Genomic DNA, 21742 nt, shown 5'->3' with positions numbered 1-21742 from the left:
GTCCTCAACCCCGCACTCGGGAAACTTTGAAGTGAATGGAAAATGGGTAACTTCCACCCCCAGCCACACTGTCTGATGACCAGAATGCCAAATTTCTTATAGCGTTGCTTACATGATTTGCTTCTTAAGGGGGGTGAAAACTAATTCTTCTAACTTCACAGTTAGAAAAATCAGGTGCTACTTAACACAACTGCAAACAAAGGCATTACAACACACACCCCATGAAGTTAAAGACGACTGCACAAAATTAGGTGAACTGGCATTGAAAGTTTATCCACTTCAGAAATATATACATTTATATAAAAAAGGAAATTAACACAAAAATTTACATATTTGCAAATCTTGTATTACATAGGTAAAGACAGTGTTATGTTTTATATGTATTGGATTACATAAGTATTTTTACAGTTTAAAAATCTTAAAGAGTATATGGTTACAAAAAAAATTAAATATCTGAATAGGGCCCCAAAGATAGCATACTGTAAGTATGACTGTCATGACACAATGAAGTCAATTATTCCCAGACAGAGAAAAAATTACTGTGTAAACAGCATGTGTAAATACTGCAAGAAACTAGAATTTGCTCTGATATATATATATCTCTATATGCCAAAAATATTTTTTAAGTGCTTTGTTGGCTGAACGTTCTTGCAGAGTGGATCATATCAGGGTAAGGAACCACAGGGATACTTATTTAAAATAAAAGGGATTAGAAACTTAAAATATCCAATATTCAACAAAATCTGAAATTTAAGTACTGCATATTCCTTACTTAATGCACATAAAACCTATTACAGTGGGAACAGAGATCAAAAGACTGATATTGTGTATGTCTGTGTCTCTTGCACAAGACAGAAGCAGAGTTTCTTGCCTCGACTCGTATGTATGGTCCTAATATTACATCTCTTGATTAAGGAAAATCCCTTAGGGATTAAATTCTGTGTTTTCATAAAGAGAAAATTCTTATTCTGTAATGGTTTTGTTTATGTTTTTGAAGTTGTGACCATCTAACTGTAACAAGATTAAAACTGACATGTATAAACTTTGAAAAGGTAACGGAAAAAATGAAGTTTATAGATACAGATTCAGACCAGTAGAAACTAGATACCTTCTCCTGGTTTAGGAGTGACAGGATTTTTTTAAAATTATTATTACAAGTCTTGTAAACATTATTAGAGATATGAGACCATTATAACAGTACTTTTGAATCAACAAAGTTACTTAACAGGTCATTAAAATAAATTTCTCCTCTTTATTAAAAATTGGGAATAGGGCAATTTTGGCATAAATATCAAGCCCTTGGTTTTAGGATACCTGTCCCCAAAATATTAGGGGACAAATATTACCAGCACCCTGCTAATGCCTATCACTGATAGTCTGATAGTGCTGATAGTATGTTAAAAACAGATTATATTTTGCATGCAACTACAAACTGAGTAACGATTTTAATAATGGAAGAATTCTTGTTGAACTACAAAAAGACTAGGGCAATAAGTTTTCCACTAGAACAGGACAGAATGCAATGGGCTGACAACCTGATCCTAAGAGACTGACCACAAAGATTTATGGAGTGATAATAGCATCACACTCATGGTTTCAGGGGTTTTTTTTGTGTTTTGTTTTAAAGAACCTTTGATGATGGCAATGTGAGAGTAAACTGCTCTCTAGTCAGAATTTGGGGTATTCAAAAGACTCCCTCCTTTCCCCCTTGATCTTAAGGAGTCCTTTCTCTTTTCTCATACCCATTAAAAATACTAGTGGCACCTACCCTTCCAGTTCAGAACTAAGTAATGGGGCTCACATGAACGCCAAGTCAATATTATTCCACGCCGATCTGAAGTGCACGTCATTAAGTAATATGTGGGATGCCACAACCGTATCGGTTGGATAGTACCCTGATGTTGACTACTGCAGACATTGTAATCAGAAGTTACATTTATGTATAAGGTGGCTTAAAAAAACAGCCACATTTCCTGATCATCTTTACCTACAGTAAACCAAATTATTTCCACAGAAGTCTTCATTATTTACACGTCAACTATACAAGTAATACAAAAAACTCTCAGTTGAGCACCAGTGCTGACTTAAGGACTAATACCTTCAAGTCAGAGTATTAGTATTCCCTGTCACAAGTGAATTCCAATATACTTTCAGAAGTTTCCCTTTTCTGTATTGGTTGTATTCAGACCACTTCCTGTCCATCTTCCACATTCCAAGGAGATTAGTAATAGCAGCAGTTTTATAAAAGGTGTAGGTATCATGGACAGCTTTCACAGCATAATCAGTTCAGATCTTTTTAAAAGAAAAGACCATAAAATCCACTGATCTGGATTGTAAGGTTTTATCAAGAGTTCATTAAATGGAGTCTGTATACAATTCAGGTGAGAATAAATGGTTGAAACAGACTCAGTTTCCGTGTGCAAACAATGGGATGTCCAACAGTGGCAGGAGTCCACATTTAATTCAAGGGCAGTAGGGAACCCATTTGTCCTAAACATCAGTGAATTATGCCAGGCATGTCACCTTGGTTTAGAGTAACCATAAGGACACAGAAGAATCAGGCTGTCATGACTAGGTAAGACATGAGTGCTGTAGTATTCGACCAAACTTCCCATGTTCAAAAACATGATATCTGAATCCAGGTAAAACTTGCAATCCTGTTGTAGAACAAAAACATATGTAATCATTGACAGTAATTTTTCCAACTCCATGTTTAAAAAAAACCCCAAATCATCATCATCAGAACTAAGAAGTTCTTTCAAACAAGCCACTGCTTTGCAAACTAGTCACTTACACAAATAAGTCCAAATTAAACTCAGGAATTTAATATTCCTTCCTTTAGGATTTGCCTGGAGCTGAAATTTAGATGTGAGCTAGTTTGTCTTTTGCACGATACAGCAACTAGAAAGCCCAGATCCAAGTACTCAAACTCATCCTAGACCAAATATTTGTATATCAGCTTATTTTTACTTTTAGGAATGGGAAGAAGTTTAGACTTTAACTTGTTAGTTACAATATACCTATACACATGCACACTTTACACACATATATATACATGAAATTCATACATATATACATGCACATATATACACATGCACACATAGTGCAGCTACTAACCTTTTCAAAGATTCTGTAGTTTCTCACTTTTTCTGCAGATTCATCCCATACAACCAGTACCTTGGAAAAGAAAAATGAAACATATTCAGTCTATGCTAATAAGCTCTTCTAAGTCAATGTATTATTAAGGAATTAGTTACAATCCAGCCTAAAAAAAAAAAAAAATCACTGAATGATATCACTTATGATTGTGATCGTCTCAGATTTTCTTGCTTTAAGGAAAAAGCACATCTAAATTGTTAAGTACTTTATCATATATAAGATACAGTATCTCTAAATCAAAAAGGTTTTTGAGGGGTAGATTCAGCAACTGCAAGTTACCTTTCCAGGCTTAGTAGATGAGTTCCTAATACAATACAATCCATTTTGCGGTTGTCCCCTTGGGCTACTAGCTTTAAATGTCCTAAAAATAACACAGCAATTACACATATTAGCATTTTCTGTATCAGATAAGTAAAATGCCTAGATTCTTAAAATTCTTATTACAAATCTCTGTTTCGGTTGTAGTAATTCATAATACATCATAGCTGAAAGAATTTTACTGTTCTAGCATCTGAACCAGCAACGCAGCACAGAAGATCTGGCTTTCTATCCCATCTAGCATCCTGGCAGAACAACATTCTCCAGATGCAGCCAAATCACTTTGCAAGCAGTATGCATTTTCAATTGATACATGAGCACTGAACTACCTCCTGTAAAAAGCAATTTCCATACTGAAGGAATTTAAATACTTTTATTGTGTTTTTAAACACAAATTGTACCTATCAAAATGATCTTTGGACTACTGTTCAGTGCAGGTTTTTGTAGGACTTCTAAGGAACTATTTTAAAGTCACATTCTACCTTTCAACTTCGAAGGATTCAGAGGTATTAAGAAATACTGAAGCAGGCAGCCCAACCTGTAAAAATATGAAGAAAATAAATTACCATATAAGTCAATGACAACTCAAATCCTAGCAACTTGTTACACAAATAAGCTACAGCCGTCAGTATCTGAAATTATTAATGGTGATTTAATCTTTACTTTATGCTTCTTCCTCCTTTACATCCAATATTAAAATCCAGAATTTATCAAGGCATTCCTCGAAGCTCAAAAAAAAAAAAAAAGGTCACAGAAAGTTTTTTTTCTCCTGAAATATGCATTTAAAACGTTCCCAAAAGTATACATAAGCAAGAAAAATACTCTTTTGAGAATGAATCATCTGCTTGATCTTACTTTTTCATAGTCATCGTCAGAATCATCATCAGGTTGGTTTGGCTTGGAGGGTAGTGCTGGTTTTTCAAACGAGAAGCTTCTAAAACTCTGCCCATCTGGTGGTGATCTCCTAGCAGAAACAGAACAAAAACTGAAGGACATCTTCTCAGGAAAACAGAACAAATATACACAAAACATTGAAGGTATAATAAAACTAGAACTGAAGAGTAAGTTTCAGTTTAGCCCCCAAATCACAGATTAATTTAGGTTGGAAGGGACCTCTACAGATCATTTAGTCCAAACTCCTGCACAAATCAGGTCCAACTAGATCAGGTAGCTCAGGAAGCCATGCCCAGTCAAGTTTTGAGTATCTCCAAGGATGGAGATTCCATAGCCTCTCCACAGCAACCTGTTCTGGTGTTTCACCATCCGCATGGTGAAAAGTTTTTCCTAATATCTACCCGTAATTTCCCAGGTTGTGACTTCTGCCTGTTGCCTCTTATCCTATCACTGCAGATCTCTGAGGTCTTGCTCTGTCTTCTCCATGCCCATCCATTAAGCAGTTGTAGAGAGCAGTGATTCCCATTAACCTTCCTAAAGGTTAAATGAATCCAGTTCTCTCAGCCTTTTCTCACATATCACGTGCTACAGCCCAAACATCTTGGTGGCCTTCCACTGGACTCACTCCAGTACATCAGTGTCTTCCTTGCATTGTCTTTAAACAGTTTATTACTTGTTCTTCAGAGCTGCTAAATGATCCAATGGACAAAAATATTTTCATCTGACTCACTACCATAACTAGTTCCACATCCCTTACTAGAGCTGATCTTAATATAAAATGAAACACATTTCCTATCTCCACAAAATCCCAAAATTGTTTTTGCGGTTCATTGAAGTTCTGACATAAAGGCTTCTTATTCACTGTGATCAATGGCTTTAAGTGCTTAAGATGGACCTGAAAACAAATGAACTACAAAATTTTGGTGTAATTTTTTTTAAGTTTAGTTTGTCTACTATTTCTTTCTGAACTATTTCAGAAGCTAAACTCATTGCAAAATTTTCAAATAACAAATACAGAGGCAAAAAAGCACAACACTGTGAGAAAGAGAGGGATGGTGCAGGGAAGAGAAACAAATGTTGATGTGAATCTGAGAAACATGCCTGTCAACAAGTTAATTAATACACAATGGAAAAATTTAATAGTGCATTGTGTTTTCATACTTACTGTAACTGGGGACATGAAGACTTCTCTGGTCTAGGCTTGATTCCAGGGGGCTGGTGGCTTGGCACAGGTGGCTTTGGGAGCACTGGTGGCACAAACAGTCCAGGTTTACCATGTTCTTTTGGCACTTTCGGCTCTACTGGTTTTTCAGTAAACTGTGACAGCTTGGGTTTACTGCTTGGTAGAGGAGGAGGAGTTCGCGGTGAAAGGTTTAAGGTTTTTAGCTTCTCACATCCTTCTGGAGTAGCAAGAACTTGAGCTAGAGGCAGAGGCTCTGGAAGCAATGAGCACGATTCTTTGGCACACGCAGGCTTTTTGAAAAGAGGTAGAGGGGGTACAGGGGGCAGCTGTTCACTTAGTCTCCGGCTTGAGGACTGAATCTTTAGATTAGGTTCAGCTCGGCACTGTAACTGGGGTTCTCTCATGTTTAAGAGATCCTCTAGTTTGATATCAGGTAAGCTTCTTTTAGGAGGCGGTGGTGGTACCGGCACAGTAGATTTGCCAGCAAAGGAATTTGCCCTTGATTCCGAGTAGGCAGCTTTTCTGACATGAGGAACTGGTGGAGGTGGGTAGGCTGGGGGCAGGACCATATCTACAGAAAGAAAACATCCAAAAAACATGACACACTGAGGGGAAGTACAGTATGTCAGGAAACGAGACTTTTCAAATTTATTTTCTATGTGATTGAAGATATTTAATTGGCATCTGGTCTGATAGTACCCAAAATGCTGGATAAGCATTTAACTTTCAGCACAATTCTGAATGTTATGTGTAGTAAACTTCTGCAATTTTTATTCAGGCATGGCTTATGACGACTTTGCAAAGAGTTTTCCCTTTGCTAAAAATAAAGAAATTGAGACTATGTTAAATGCATTACCCCTTCTCCAGACTGATGACCAGATACAGGTCCTTCAAGGGCAGGAGGCCTGCAAGAAAACATGCCCTTAAAGGCATGTAACACTTTCTGTAAATTGTTACTGCTGTTACGAGGAACTTTTGACCCTAAATACCTCTCAAGATTAGATACCAGTGCATTACTTAAATTATTTTACCACCTGCAATGCTTAAGATATGACCAAGCCAAAATAATAATTTGGCATTCTGCATGAGTATTGCCTTCATTGGTGGCCTTCCATGGGGCCTCTTGTGAAGGGAATGAAAGAAATCACATACCATCTTTCACTATGTCAGAAGTATCTGGCTGCAAGTAAGACTCATCCTCTTCCTCCTGGTCATAATCTGCAGATAAAAATCAGTATGTCAGACTGATAAGTACTCCTGGAACCAAGAAAGGGTATTGAGTATTTATTCCTTTTTAATAAACAAATATTTTTCAGTTAAATTTTTTTAAAAAGAAGTGAAAAAAAAATTAAAAATTTTGGTCCACCTCTCTGCTATTTAGAGTAGGTGTTTCCTTAATTTTTGATGTCAATTAAGAAAGCCATCGCTTACAACAGTGGGAGATGAACTACACAGCCCATTAAATTTTTTCCATCTTTCAAGTTAAAACATACTTTATGGTGACACTTTCTAGTGCTATAGCCTTCCTAAGCAAAATTCAAATCAGTTGCAGAGACACAGCTACATGGATGCACTGGCAAAACCAGTTGGAAAAAAAAAAATCCCCAAAACCTAACCCTAAGACAGAAACATTGATGATTTTGCAATACAGAAGCCTAAGCAAGCCTAGTGATCTACAAAACAATTAATACTTTTGCCTTGCTCTGGCAACAAAAAAAATGACCACAACGAATGGCTTAAATGGTTTCAATGTTGCCTTTAACTGTAAGTCAGAATAATCAAGACATGAAAAACATGCTACTTCTAGGCAGTAATTTCTCATCTTTGGCTATGATAGGAGCCTCAAGGACAATATGCAGCATTTCCCCAGAGAAATGCATTAAAAAAAAAAGAAAGATAAGAGTATCTGATAAAAATCAGTTAGCTCTTCTAATTTTCCTAATTTAAACTCCTGCTAGGCCTCTTAACGTAATTCGTATTGCATCCAACCCTTCCCTCACATCAACACAGAAGTACTAAACTACAATCCTACATGAAATGCTGATGAGTCTGTTTTCCTCTGCGTTGCAGCAATTGAACCGGATTTCCTACAAAGACTCACTCCTGCCTTTTTGTCCTAGTCAGGAAAAATAGTAAGGAATTTCCTTTCAGGAAATGAGAGTACTTGCTCCAATCAACCCTGCCCTTAGAAATCTGAAAGGGCAGACGGGAAAATGCCTAGTAAAGGAACTATGTTGAACCTTGAGGCAAGGCTTCTCATGTTGGATTTTACTAACACGTTTCTTGACTAGGAAATCAGTTGCTGAAATCTGCTATGAATGCCTATTTGACAGGCTTTCTGTAATGTTCTTGCTTCTAATTAAAAAATAAACACAGTCAGCCAGAACTGTTTACTGTGCAACAACTACAGCAAGGAACAGGTATCAAACTTTGAATAAAAAAGGTTATGCTAAGAATGAGATTTTCAGAGCCTTACTTTAAAAAGTTACTCAGTTTGAAAGTCATCGAAGAATGTTATCCTACGTGTTTCACATAGGCCCATCCTATGTCTAAGATCTTCCTGAACTGGAGGGATGATCTATTCTGTTTCATGCTAAACAGACTACAACACAGATGCAACAATATCCCAGTGTGGGTGACTGCTTGTTTTGCAGGACAGGTGAATTAATTTTACAGTCGAGATAGGAGGTAACTAGCTCCCCAATGTTTTACTGCATTGTCTCTGCATGTTTTCAGAACATACTTTTAAGTGACTAATATCCTATTATTATAATTATATTCAATTATTGTCAATAATACTCAATTATCATAATAAAGACCACTTCGTATTTCCACACTATGACCTATGGACGTACTCAAAAGTTTTATCTTTTTGCTAGATCTACAAACTCTCCAACATGCAGTCTTAATAAAAATTTTAAATAGTGTTATTAGGGTGTCAGACACCTCCTTGAAAGATCTGAATTTCTTTAGTTACCATTTATTTTTACTAATGGTTTATGGCACAGAATATCTGCTTCTGATTTAAAATTACAACTACACACATTGTAAAAACAAGAATTTATAGTTGCAAATTGGATCAGTTTGCTTAAGCTATGGGAATAGTTCCTGCAGAATCCAGAAGAAATAAATAAGCAGATAAATAAATCTTATTTATCAGTGTCTAAATTTGGCACCTTCATTATCTGCTGAATGATGAGAATACTTGATATCAATGGGACGTTCTACTGAGCCATAGAAACTGTCTGCATCAGAACCAGAGTCACTGCAAAAGAAAAAAACAGAGTACCTTCTGCATCACTGTGCTATGGGTCTTGGGACAGTAAACATGTCTGTTAGCAGGACTGCAGCACTGGAAAGGAATGCTGGAAAAACAGAAGTAATCTATTCCCATTTCCCAATTAACAGCCAGATATGTTGCTGCTGTCATTTTAAAGTTTTTATTTGTTTTACACAAAGCTGAGATTTAAAGTTCTCTTAGTAAAAAGATTTATTTTTGTCTTGGTATTCTTTAAACTATGTGTTAGGAAGGCCTTTCATTCTTGGGCCTTACTGCACCTGTTTTTATTTAACAGTAAATTACTTGTAGGTGTAAAGAGCCTAAAACACCATTGTCAAGAGCTAGTGCAAAAGGGATAAAAAGCAAATAAAGATTAAGGGTTGATACCTGAATTCTGTTATTGTTTCTTTCTTCTCATGGTAGTGATCAATTTCCCTCCTCAGGGATAGCATCCAATTCTAAGTAAGAATAAAAATACAACATTCAACACATCCATCTTTAAATCATTAAACAAAGATGCACAGTATCTGTCCTCTGTAAGGACAGAGTAACTGTGCAAGGAACCTACATTGAAATAGTTTTTATCCATGACTTTATGCATTGAGAGGACTTATCAGTCAAAATGTTTTGACTATCTAAAATGCTATAAGAACGTATTAAAATATTAAACTTTCAGTTTTCAAATTTCAAGCTGTTATTTCTAAAGCCAGGTACTTGTTCATAGCATGTTTATGGGTGAGATATTTCACTGAACAGTTTTCATACTTTATCAAAGGTTTAACATAGAAATATTTGTTCCTTGGCTAAAAATAAAACGAGCGATATGGAGAAAACCATGACATCTAGTATGTCACTTATAGCCATTCCCTGAATACAACTCAAACTAACACTAACTTAATAGTTAAAACTTCAGACATGATTTTCAGAGGAGCTCAAAGAACTAGGTATACAAATTTCAGCGACAGCTGCGCGTCCAGTTCATTTAGATTTTAGGGAAGTTCAAGATTCACTTTCTGCTTCAAGGAAAATTATATTGCAAAAGAAGAAGAAGTTACCTTTCTTTCATCTTCAGAAGAAGCTGAAAAAAACCACGTCCTGTGCTTCTTGCTAATGTGAACTAACTTGAAAGGAAACACATTGCTTGATGTTGTCTCCTCAGCTGCCCGCATAACTCTGAGAAACAAAGCAACCAATACATGAAAACCTTCATCTATAAAGTTAATTCTGCTCTGCAATTCATAAAGCTCTGATAGAAAGCAGTTTTACCGGCCAGTTTTGCCTTACCAAAAATAACCCCCAAGCCCAGGAAAACGCCACCAAAATCCCCATATGTGTGTTTGTTGTACTTCTTCATTAAAGTGGTAGAAAGGACAATGCAGGAGCACTGACAGGAGAAAAAGCACTAGTCAAACCACCAGCCAGAGTTATAAATGGATGTTTTCACCTATTCAATAGTTTTAATGAATTGCATTAATTCGCAAGCTTCACACCATGGCAAGAAGTATTTAAGGTGCCTGTGATCCTTATTTCAGAAAGGCATAAAGGAGAAATCAAAACACAGGTTGTCCATGAAAATAATTGAGAACTAATATAAAAAGTTAACTTGATTTTTCCACTTTTCCTTTATAAACACTTTCTTGCAATTTATTGTTTTAAAGCAGGCATAACTCAACGTCTTTCAGAAACTGCATTAGATATGTTTGTTTCTTTTTATTCCCCCCCCCCAGAGGAGTCTCAAATGAGGAAATTCCTTACACACACAAAAATTGGTTGTAAATGCTCGCTATAAGGCTTTGGAACAAATAAGGAGACTAAAATCCCAAGACCCTGAGTAATTGAAAAGTAACATTTCCAAGATTTATTCAGCATAAGCCATAGAGAAATCTGATTAAAGTTTTTACAATCATTATTGGGGCTTTCTTGCTTGTTCCTAAACCTTTAAACTCACCAATTTCCTCATATAATACAGTATTTCCATAAGTCCTTAATATTTAGGGAAGGTGGTTTGTAAACGTAGGAAAAAAGATTATCAGAGACATTTGACATTTGGTTAGGTACGTAATTAAGATAACATTGTTTTGGCCTTTCAATACTTAAAGGGGGCTTATAAGAAAGATGGGGACAGACTTTTTAATAGGGCCTGTTGCGATAGGACAAGGACTAATGGTTTTAAACTAAAAGAGGGTAGATTCAGACTAGATATAAGGAAGAAATTTTTTACGATGAGAGTGGTGAAACACTGGAACAGGTTGCCCAGAGAGGTGGTAGATGCCCCATCCCTGGAAACATTCAAGGTCAGGTTGGACGGGGCTCTGAGCAACCTGATCTGGTTGAAGATGTCCCTGCTCATTGCAGGGGGGTTGGACTAGATGACCTTTAAAGGTCCCTTCCAACCCAAACTATTCCATGAAAAAAATATATTTAATCAACACCCTGAAGCTGCCATTAAGAACAATGTCAACTGCAAAATTATTTCAGAATTAGAGATTGCATCTTTTTTAGAACCCCAACCCTGCTTTTAAGCTGGAGGTTGTAGTCTTCTGCATCTGCTCAGTTCAAACCAAAACCACAAATGGAACTATAAGTTATTTCACTAATGTAAGGCTAATAAGGATGTTAATGGGGGAAATAACCATGGTACAGCTGAGAGGGATATAGCAATAGGCATCGCTATACGTTTTGAGTCACTAGTGAACGCAGCACTTTCTCATCTCCTGCTCACTCTTAACACATAAAGGCTACTGAATGAAAACTGCAAAATAAAAGTCCAGGGAAGCCTTAGAGTGACTTGTTTTCACACAACCTTATGCAACTACCAATTCTAACAAATTCTTTCATTTCAAATTCTTTTTCAACAATGCTTATGTCTGTGCATAATACTAACCAAGAGACCTGGTCCCAGTTCCAACCAAGGTCTCTACAAGGCTGCTAGAATGCAGATATATAAAAAGCAATGAGACAGTCCCTAGCATTTACAAATTCCATGGTATTTTTTACATTACTGTGATTACAGAAACTAGTGTAATGGCCAAGTTACAGTATAGGTTGCTTATACAAATTAATCTTGAGTCTTTAATTAGCTACAGTGTTTACAGGTGCATTCCTATAAAATATGCCATTGCTGCGGTCAGTTAGAAAGCTCTCACATTCTACATATACTTCCTTATTCCAGAAGTCTCAGAATATTATGCAGTACAAGAATAACACACGTGTTTACAAATACAATAAAATTGCAGTAGTTAGGACCAATAATGTGATATTTCTCTACATTCTCTCTTTCATTAGTCCTTTCTTAGCATCAAATACAACAGCAATTTCCTAAAGTTAGGTTGGACTTCTATTAGTAAGCCTTGTATATATGCTGCACTCAGTCAGATTCTGACAGTACTGGTTAACTTGAAAGCTATTATTTTTGTCTTCGACTTAAAAAGCAAATATTAAGATTTATAACATGTAGCGCAATGAGTCAGACATTTTGCACATGCATTGTCTCATTTATCACTCCTGTAGTTGATTCAATTTTGACACTAATTAGTGTTACTGAATCAGTAACTCCATAAATATTACTTTCTGATTCCTTTCTATTTTTGTGATGATCATTGAAATCACTAGAAAACAAAGATAGTTTGTCTGAAAGAATCCACATGTATCTGCATGTGCAAAGTCTGCATTAAGTCAGTAACAAGAGTAAACCCGTTGCAATTTTAACAGCTTTACTGGTTAAATTACAAAAGATGAAGACTATACACTTGCAAAGCACAGGAAACATCATATATACAATTTGAAAGGAATACATCTCTTGGAATCTGAGATCAGTGCTTAACCCAAACAGATGTAGTTGACTTTAACTTCGTTGGAAATGAAAACCATAGCCCCCTGCATTAAGTAAAAGGAGCTTGGGTGTTAAATTAGTTCTTTGGCACTCACCTGTTGTAGCCATTCAAAGAAAATGCACCCTGTGGAGATGCAGATGTGCTGCTCTTAAAATAGTAAATACATCCCTCGTGGATAATCACAAATCTCAATGGCCCTGAAAAGATAAAGAAAAAAAGTGAGCAAAATGTAAATCCAAAGGCAGTACCTCTCAACTTGGATAGAACTGTTTAAGATTTTAGTAATCTTATTGATCTTTATAAAAGAGCACAAACTACTTAAGTGACAGCTTGTTGATGACCAGCCACATGGTAAAACTGTCCATTCACAGAGTTTCAGGACTAAAGGTAGTATTTGCTTCCCTCATTTGAGAGGCAGCTGATCTGGTAACTTCAAAAGAAGCCTAAGAGACCGCAGGTCTGACCTCCATCTGTGCTCCTTTATTAGAGGAATAAGCTAATGTAATAATGCAACCTAAAACAAAATGGAAGAAAGGCAGCCACAGGCTACAAATACATATTTATGTCTACCCCAAAACCATGGTGGTATCTCCCTCTCTTCTTCCACCTCAAGTACATAAAGCTGCCAATAAAATGTTGTTTTATTTTCTTTTTTTAAAGGGGCCAACATTCCTTCCTTTATCAAAGGCAGTAATCTTTGTCCTTATCTATATAAGTACAGTTTAGTTGTAAACAGGGATAGCAAATGAATAGCGCATAAATAAACCCAAAATCTTAAGTTTTCTCCATGTAAATAGATTCTGATTCCAGAAGCAATTACTGTTTTTAAGTACAGCCTAATGTTGGCAGTCAGAAAATTTCCATTTCACAACAGCAGTAGGAGATGGGGATATTTTTCCAGTACAGAATAACCAACTGGAAAAAAAGCTGAGTACTAATTTCTTTTAGAAAAGAATATTTGAAATTGGTACATATCCCGGGAATCTGTTTCTGTCTTTAAAATTTTACTTGTGAAGGACTAGACAAGAGATTTAACCAAGTAAAAAAAAAATCAACCACAACATTTATCATCTAAGATTTACAGTTCCAAAACAATTAAAGGAAATTCTTTCAATATGGGTCTTTCATACATATATTCCAGTAAAATTGTAATCCATTACAGACAAAGTAAGTGGAAGAACACCTTCATTAAATAGTCTGCTAACATGAAATATGTTAATGGCCCCAAAGGCAAGCATTTAAAACATTTAATTTAGTTAATACGTCATTCAACTTACACTTCAAGATCTGCAACTGGGTGCCTCCTTTTTTATGAAGATACCCTGATTTGGTCACTCCTCCAGGCATTGTCAAAAGGTTTTGTGCTCCAATTGCCTTCATTGGGACTGGCCAGACCTGCTCCTGCGAGGCCATCGTTCTGCAATGTAGAATAATTAAAAACAGTTTAGAACTTAGATTTTATTTTAAGAAATGAATACCAAGAAACAAAGCTTGTTTCCTTAAACAAGTTTTCCAAACAACTAACATGGTTCAGCAGCCAAGTATGTAGCACAGACGCGTGTTCATAGATTCCAGGAAGTTTGTAATGTATAAAAACCCATGGTGCAAAAAGTCCCGATTTATTTTTATACCGCTCTCAAAAGTGATTGACATTTGTTGAAACAATGGAAGAGTGCTTAGTAAATGTTATTGAAGTATTTATATTTTATAAATGCCTCAGATAACACCCTGAGACTTAATCAGGCAGGGACTAGAAAGAAAATCAGTTTCTTCTCCAAAGTTCTATGCCACACATGTATATACAATATAATTTTCTGTACAATGAGGGAATCAACAGTCATATTTTAGTAACTGCAGTATCCAATACTACTTACTCCTTATATTTACATGTTTTATTCTGAATGAAAGCATTATTATATAATCTCATACTGGATGTCATATGTGACAGCATCCTGTGCAAATGAAATTTATCACAGATTGCTGCAGACTGCCATTTAATTTATATATCAATTATTAATGCCACGCTCCACCAAGCACCTTTGCAGTTACCACTCTGTTATCATCCTAAACAGGTTACCAAGAAAATTAGTTTCTTAGTAGTAGTTTTTTCTGTCTGATATATCACTATGAGACCTTTCTTTCTTCAACTGTTAACAGAACGAGGCTAAAAATCCTATTGTGTAATACAGAAAAGAAATCATGCATGAACTGAATGGGAAGTTTGACCTAGACATAAAATGGTCTGTTATCCTCAGGTGTAGGGTTAGAGACCTTTGCTGGTAAGAGGCAAACTAACTGGAAATTTCTAACAGCAGCAATGTGTTAACAGGCCCAAGAAGGGGCTACACACAGATACTTTAAGCTTTTAAGAATTAAAAAAATAGTAACAAAAGTTACCCCCCCCCAAAAAAAAAAAAATAAATTCCTTCAAACTATTTCTCCACATCTTGCGTAAAAGTCGAAGTGAGGGAAATGGAGAGCATTAAACAGCTGGCTGCTGACACCAAACCACACTGCAGTACTGCTAAGAGTAATTTCCTTGAAATGAGGAATGCAAAGGCAAGTCCTAGGCTAAATTTTTCTTAAAAGAACAGGCACATCAACATTCAAACATTAGAAATTAATTTATGATTAAGTTATTTCAGTTTGTTTCTAGTTACATTCAGAAAAATTATTAGGTAAAAATGGAGCCTTTTTATTCAGACAAATATACTCTGATCTCAGTTTTCTTCATTTAACTCTAACATTAATCTCAATGCCATCCAACAGTTTCAAGTTCATCATGGGTCATCAAATCCTGTGTGCTTTTACTACAAAGAACAGAATGAGAAAGGACTTAAACACCTAGCCTTTGGTGTGAAACTGTTTCAGTGTTATGCACTTAGGTTGAAAACATAACAGAAGAGGCAGAGTTAAATGTCTCAGGGAGGTTATCCAAAATAACCAGTAAGCTGAGATTTCTAGGAAGCCAATGACAGACACTGGGGACAAAGGGTATCCCGCCAATACAGAAAACAGAAATATTTCACTAGGTCACGTTGGCCTTCTGTGCGGGAATAGACTAGTTAGACTACTCACTAAAGCGTGCCTGGATGGGGCACTTTCTCCTCTACCTGAAAAGCCTGAATATCAGGCAGACAGAAAAAAAAAAGGAAAAAAAAAAAACCATGGAAGCAGAGAAGCAAGCGGGGGGGGGGGGAGGGGGGGGAAATCCAGTTCTACAGTGTGATGACTACAGGATTTAACCAAGGGGGAAGGATGGCAGAGTATCAGGTTCTGCTTCCTCTATTCACGATCGTTTCTTACTTTTGACTACTCACTATAAAACAGTCCTGAGAGTAGAGACCAAACCTCAGGACTTCCCCATCCCAGCTAAGTGAATAAAAGGAGATATGGCTGAACTCTACAGAACTAAGTACACATTATATGAGCTAAAGAGCCCACCTAATATACCGGGCTTTTCAATAGATTTAGCGGCTGCCTATTTTCTGAATCTCATTGTGGCTTATAGCACTCCCTATCACATCTGTAGGCTCCTGAAGCACTTTCATTTGCAGACACATTGCAGATACATAGGGAGGACTTCGGTATTCTGAATTGAAACGTTTGAGTTAGGCTTCTAAAATCCATTTAAGTACTTTGAATCTAATCCCAAGAAGATTTTCTTCTTTTCCTGACAGTACAAAACAATCCTACAATCTAGATGCTATTTTGCATCAAGCTGCTGGGAGAAAGCTGTCAAAACAATGTAACCGCAAGATCTTTATTGTAGGGGTGAGGGGAAGGAAAAATGGATGCTCTTAGAAGATTTTTCTGGTCTTAGCATCTACAATATGGTTGCCTTTAGCTCACTGAAATCGTTCCTTCCATCCTTGATATTGCTCTTATAATTTTTTTAATCCATTACATGAAGAACAGACTAATAGCAAGCACTGAAGTCACTGTAGAGCCTGTTAGCTCCGTGATCATTAAGAACAGAAAGGTATTTCCAAGTTGTTTCTTATGCAGTCACATTCTTGCCAAAGACCCCACTACACATTTTCAACCCAGGTGCATAAGCAGAGACTCTTCCATGGAGCTGACAATGAAGTTCACAGAAAGGGCCCACTAAGTGCAATCAGAGCCAAGTGATGCTCTCTTTCTGACGTCGGTCCTCTGTTACAAACAGAAGGTGACATTACTCATGCGTTGTTTTGTGCAAGCTCCTAGTAATAGCTACACGTTTTATTCTTCCCACTGACCAAGGGTCTAGATGCATATTTTTAAATTAAGTTTTCCATCAAGCCCCCAAACCCCTTACAAGTGGTTATTGAATCAACCTTCTCCCCCACTGAAGCAGCACTGAATTGAACCCTCTGATCCAGAAGAAATGGCAGCAGACAGATAAAGGCCTTGCATCGCTTTGTTTCTCAGATGATCCCCATGATAATTCTATGCCTGTGAGGGAGACAGGCCTTAGAGTGTAGTAAGGAGAAATGGTGGAACAGCAGTTTATAGGATTTGCTTCATCATTCAACAGTGCTTTTGGAAAGACAGAACAGTGCAGTTAGCACTCTCGAGCGTGATACAGAGCTTATACAATTACTATCGTAATTACTTCATATATACAAACTTGTCTGCCAGACTAAAAACCAAACCAATTTGCAGTGCATTGTTAATGTATCAATAAAGTCAGTCCAAGTCTATCACATGAGTATACTTTTCTCAAACACTAAAATAAAAAACAGCTCATTGTGATAAAGTACCATGAAAGTCACAACAGCATGAAAAAATGTGAAATTACACACTTCATCGTGTAACCTAGATAATGCAAGTCGGATGCAGAAGTTTCTTCTGAATCGTAACAATATTGTTACCAAGCTCAAACTCCAAATCAAGAGTAGACTTCTGTTATTGTATAGTATGCAAATGTATACATCTGTGAAGTAATTTTAACCTATCCCCTATATAGAATAGCTAGACTGGAGACTAGGGCATAATTTTACAGGCTAAAAGTCCCTCCACGAGTAAAAATAAAATTCTGCCACGTTAAAAATCTGGATTACATTATAGAAGAACCCTTTGGCCTTAAGAGCTATTGGCGTTCAGCTCAATTAAAGCGAATACTAGCTGATTCAACTAAGGATCGCATCCTGGAAGAGCCACGAGTCCTCAGTTCCTGCTTAACTTCAGCAGAACATATGGCAGATGCGATCATCTCCACATCTTGCAGTATATAGGCGTAAAAACACACTACCCTCATCTCTGAAACTACAGCTGCCAAAAGTTGTATTAAAAATTGTCACTTGTTATAACAATATTTATGGTCTGTTCTGGAACCCAGTTTGGTCATGTTGAAAACAAATAAAAAACATCCTCCAAAGTTGCAGTACAAAAAGTAAACCTGATCTAAATTTGTAACAAGTATTTCTGTGCCAATTATGTCTGAGAACTTTTTAAACTCCATAATATCTCGTAACTTCTAGTCCTTAAATTCTATTTTGAAAGTAAAACCTAGCAAAGCAGGTTTCCTTCTGAATATACAACTTACATATAACAGTACACATATAACGTATAACTTGGAGAAACTAATTCATTCCTCATATAATGCAGAGGGAGACTGAAGTTTCAGTCTCTACAAAAGGCTTAACCAAAAATGAGGCAGCATTACATACAGCAAAACTGTAAAATAAAAGCTTTCCCAATGTGCTCTCAGCAATTCCAAACAAAAACTAATTCTCCGATTCAACCATCTAAACATTACCATTTATCTGTTCTTAAAACTTCTTTCTGCAAAATTTTCGGGTCTCTTTTCCATTTAGTAAACATTCTCCAGTATTTCTGAAATACTTTTCCATATCTTTCTTAATTTTTTGGTTACACATTCCATTTCTTAATACTTCTAACAGCCCATTTCACAACAGTCTCTCAAAAGGATTAATAGCACAGTACAAACACTGTAAAGTCAAATAAATCTTACAGGACAAAGGGAACAGAGAAGTAAGCCCAACTGAGATACACTCTTGTAAGTAAGTTTACTCAGTTTAACTTGCTTCAACTTGCTTTTCTTTTCCGGCAAACATTTTCAACCAACAGTCACCTCATCTCTTCCCCCTTCAATTCTTTACCCTTGAATTTTCTGCATAAGTTACAAGTATTTTACCCCAGAAACAATCTTAATTTTAGTCTGCTCTCTACTTAAAAGAGAAAAGATGACAGAAATACAAGCCACAAATATGCACTAACCTGGTGACGGTGCCCGATCGACACATAGTTTTTCTGCTGACGGTTTCACCGAATGATTGTTTCCTTTGTGATGACAATGCCATTAATAACTTATGACCCCTCTCAGGCATGACAGGAACATCTCTGCAGTTCTCCCCGATTTGTGTATTATAAGGTTGAAAGTGACTGCGATAGCTGCTGTATGCTCAACACACAAAAGGAAAAGAAACCCTGCCCCAACTGCTTGTGCATCTGCACTGCGGCCAAAAGGGACGCCTAGGCAATGACTTGTTTCCTTTGTTACTTCCTGTTTCCCCCAGTGTTAGTGGGCAGCACTATCTTTGTCAGATTTCCCAACTTCCCAGAGAGGTTATAAAATCAAACCCTGCATACCTCAAAACTCTGTCAGATGGCGAGCCAGAAAGCAGAGGGGATTTTCCAGTGCTCGCTTGCTTCCGACTCACCTTTCAACAACTTCTTTCCCTTGGGAGAAAAAGGAAGTAGTCCTTTTTTCTTACAGTGTACTCAGGCTCTCACACCAGCAGAGGCACAGCTCAGAAATGCTGCCTGTGCTCCTGAAGAGCCTGTGCTTCAGGTACTGGCACTGCACCACAGAACTATGATAAGTATTTCACCTCTCTTTTATCTCCTGTAGCTGGAGCTTGTCCTTCCCTCTTCAACAGAAGAAATTAAAAATAGCCATTTTGAAAGATTATGCAGCATATACATGCTTTAGAGCAAGTCTTGCCTGTATGTCTGATGCTACACAAACTACAAAAGACAATAAAATTTGAATCCAAGAGGCTCACAACGCAAGGGCATCAATTCTACAGGACAAGTATCGCCAACTGATGATGAATAAATGCCATTGTTTTACACTTATTTTCATCTGGAGCTCTTAAAAGGATTCAAGTGTTTCACTAACTTTGGAATTAACCGAGACCCCGGGCTAGAAAGTTCAAATAAGACAAAAACAACTAGCAAGTTTCAGAATGATGGACAAAACCTACATACATGAGTATGCCAAGTAAAGCTTACTTCACATATTTTTAGGGAAATGGACATGAATCTGTACTCCAAAATCAAAGGAAGAAGTTTCCATATAATGTCTTTTCTTTTTGTAAACCACCCAACAGTCAAAGCACAGAAGACAATAACATTTCAGATACTGGCCATGGCTGTATCGGCTAGAAAAGCAATTCTCAGTCTTCACCATAGGGCACCCATTTGCACTCCTTCCATAGCCAGGCTATTTAGGAAGGGGAAGCAAACCATAAATATCACACACCTGTTGTTAGCTAAAAGGATCAGCATATCAACACAAAACCCCAATGCTATTTAGTAAGAATCAATACCCAGTTGTCTCAGTGGCTTAATTAACAGATTTTTTACACAAAAAAGATGTGAAGATGACTACATCTCAGCAGTCTGTGAAGTGAATTCACTTGCTTTATCTGCTACAATATCAGTTACCGATTTATACTTTAAGCATTAACACACAACGCTTTAAGCGATCTTTCCGTCACCAGTTCTCTGCTATCTAAGCAAACTCTTCTAAGCTTGCATTACCATCTTTGCAACCTTTATCTCTACCTCAGTAAAAAAGCTACGTAAAAATTACAGCATTTGAGTATATGTAACAATGGAAAAAAATCAGTTCCTCTTTCCCTTTTCTGGTCTGACACACCTAAGTCTTGGTTTTCCCCTCCCAACTCCGCAACTATAGTACCATGCTCTTTGGCCTCAACAGTCTCATTCTAATTATGTCTCATTTATCCAACACATGTTCCTGAAGTACTGCTTTTCCACTCTAACCTTTCTGATGCTGTCCTCTCCCGTTCTTCACTTAAGCATTCAGAAATACAGAAATTTTCATTTCAAGTTCCAAGATCCCCTTTCGATTTTCCTGGTGATTTCCAACACTGTCAAGATGGTCACAGAGTTAGAACAGAGGCCATTTCACACATGCACACACACAAGCTGGTGTTCCACTGAGGAACACACACAAAAAACTTTTAGACGTTTCACAGTTTTGGAAGAATGACAATTCAGCTTAACTTTCTGACCAAACATTAATCAGAAGGGTTGTGTTTCAAAACTGCAAGTAAAGAGACATTAAATCCTTATGGATTTGATTAACATGTCTGTCAGGGAAGTGAAAGAGTATTAAATTTATCCTTCTTCATAACACAAAATTTAGTATTGCAAAGAACTCTGGTATATGGCTTTCAGACCACTAACCTTCATTTGTTCCCACAAAAATCAGTGGTGAGAAGCAGCCTTGCACCAAGGTAGCCTAGGGAGAATTTAACTCAAAAGGAGTGACTTCATTTCTTTAACATTATGAGATTTCACTCAGATAGCCTTAATAGGAAGAACCAAAGCATCAGAAACCAACATTTGGATTTCATTCCAGCAAGGCCACTGTCTGAGCAAGTCAGCCAATCATCTCTGCCATTGTTAGGAACAGGTCTTGCTCCCAGTCATAAGCAGTCCTACTTATCTTTAGCTAATGGAAAGCAAGAGCAATAAAATACACATCTAGCACTATGCTGTCCTTGACAGTATAAGTTCACTAGACTAGCTGACAGGTTGAGTTGTCTCTGCAGCAAGAGAGCTTCCTCTTGCTGACCAATTTACAGGAAACTGCAAGAATGGACTCTAAATAAAAAGCAGCATGAGAAGAGCACAGCAACAGGCAAGGAAGAAAAATTAACAAAGCAACAAAAAAAATTAAAATAGCATAAAAACCACTTTCCTTCAGCTGCAGCAAGTAGTCAGCTCAGTAGTCAAGTTCCACTCAGAATAACATAAGAGTTCATACATTATATATTTCCATAAAAGCCTACAGTATAGTAAGGCATTAAAGAA

At 36.9% G+C, this 21742-nt stretch overlaps 1 protein-coding gene across 2 annotated transcripts; it reads right to left on the bottom strand.

Moving 5' to 3' along the window:
- Positions 1 to 247: 247 nt before the first annotated feature.
- SH3BP2 (SH3 domain binding protein 2) lies at positions 248 to 19110 on the bottom strand. 2 transcript variants are annotated; one of them, XM_075148599.1, is made up of 13 exons: positions 18893 to 19110; positions 13945 to 14084; positions 12762 to 12864; positions 9890 to 10007; positions 9222 to 9292; positions 8731 to 8819; positions 6707 to 6772; positions 5537 to 6125; positions 4333 to 4441; positions 3960 to 4015; positions 3439 to 3520; positions 3118 to 3177; positions 248 to 2657 (listed from the first exon to the last, which is right to left on the bottom strand). In XM_075148599.1, the coding sequence occupies exons 1-13, from the start codon at positions 19000 to 19002 to the stop codon at positions 2520 to 2522; spliced, it is 1731 nt and encodes a 576-aa protein (XP_075004700.1). In that variant the 5' UTR covers positions 19003 to 19110; the 3' UTR covers positions 248 to 2519. The 2 variants fall into 2 exon arrangements, with proteins under 2 accessions (XP_075004700.1, XP_075004701.1); XM_075148600.1 differs by having other exon boundaries at positions 4333 to 4438.
- Positions 19111 to 21742: the final 2632 nt, after the last annotated feature.

This window comes from Calonectris borealis, chromosome 4 (genome assembly GCF_964195595.1).
Source record: "Calonectris borealis chromosome 4, bCalBor7.hap1.2, whole genome shotgun sequence".
NCBI lineage: Eukaryota > Metazoa > Chordata > Aves > Procellariiformes > Procellariidae > Calonectris > Calonectris borealis.
This window is presented reverse-complemented; position numbering and strand designations above follow the sequence as displayed.

Excerpts from the sequence above, each read along its gene's own strand:
- SH3BP2 (XM_075148599.1), bottom strand. The coding sequence starts at position 19,002 with ATGCCTGAGAGGGGTCATAAGTTATTAATGGCATTGTCATCACAAAGG. Across the intron at positions 14,085-18,892 it reads CGATCGGGCACCGTCACCAG|AACGATGGCCTCGCAGGAGC; the intron begins GTTAGTGCATAT and ends TCTACATTGCAG. Across the intron at positions 9,293-9,889 it reads CTTCTGAAGATGAAAGAAAG|AATTGGATGCTATCCCTGAG; the intron begins GTAACTTCTTCT and ends ATTCTTACTTAG.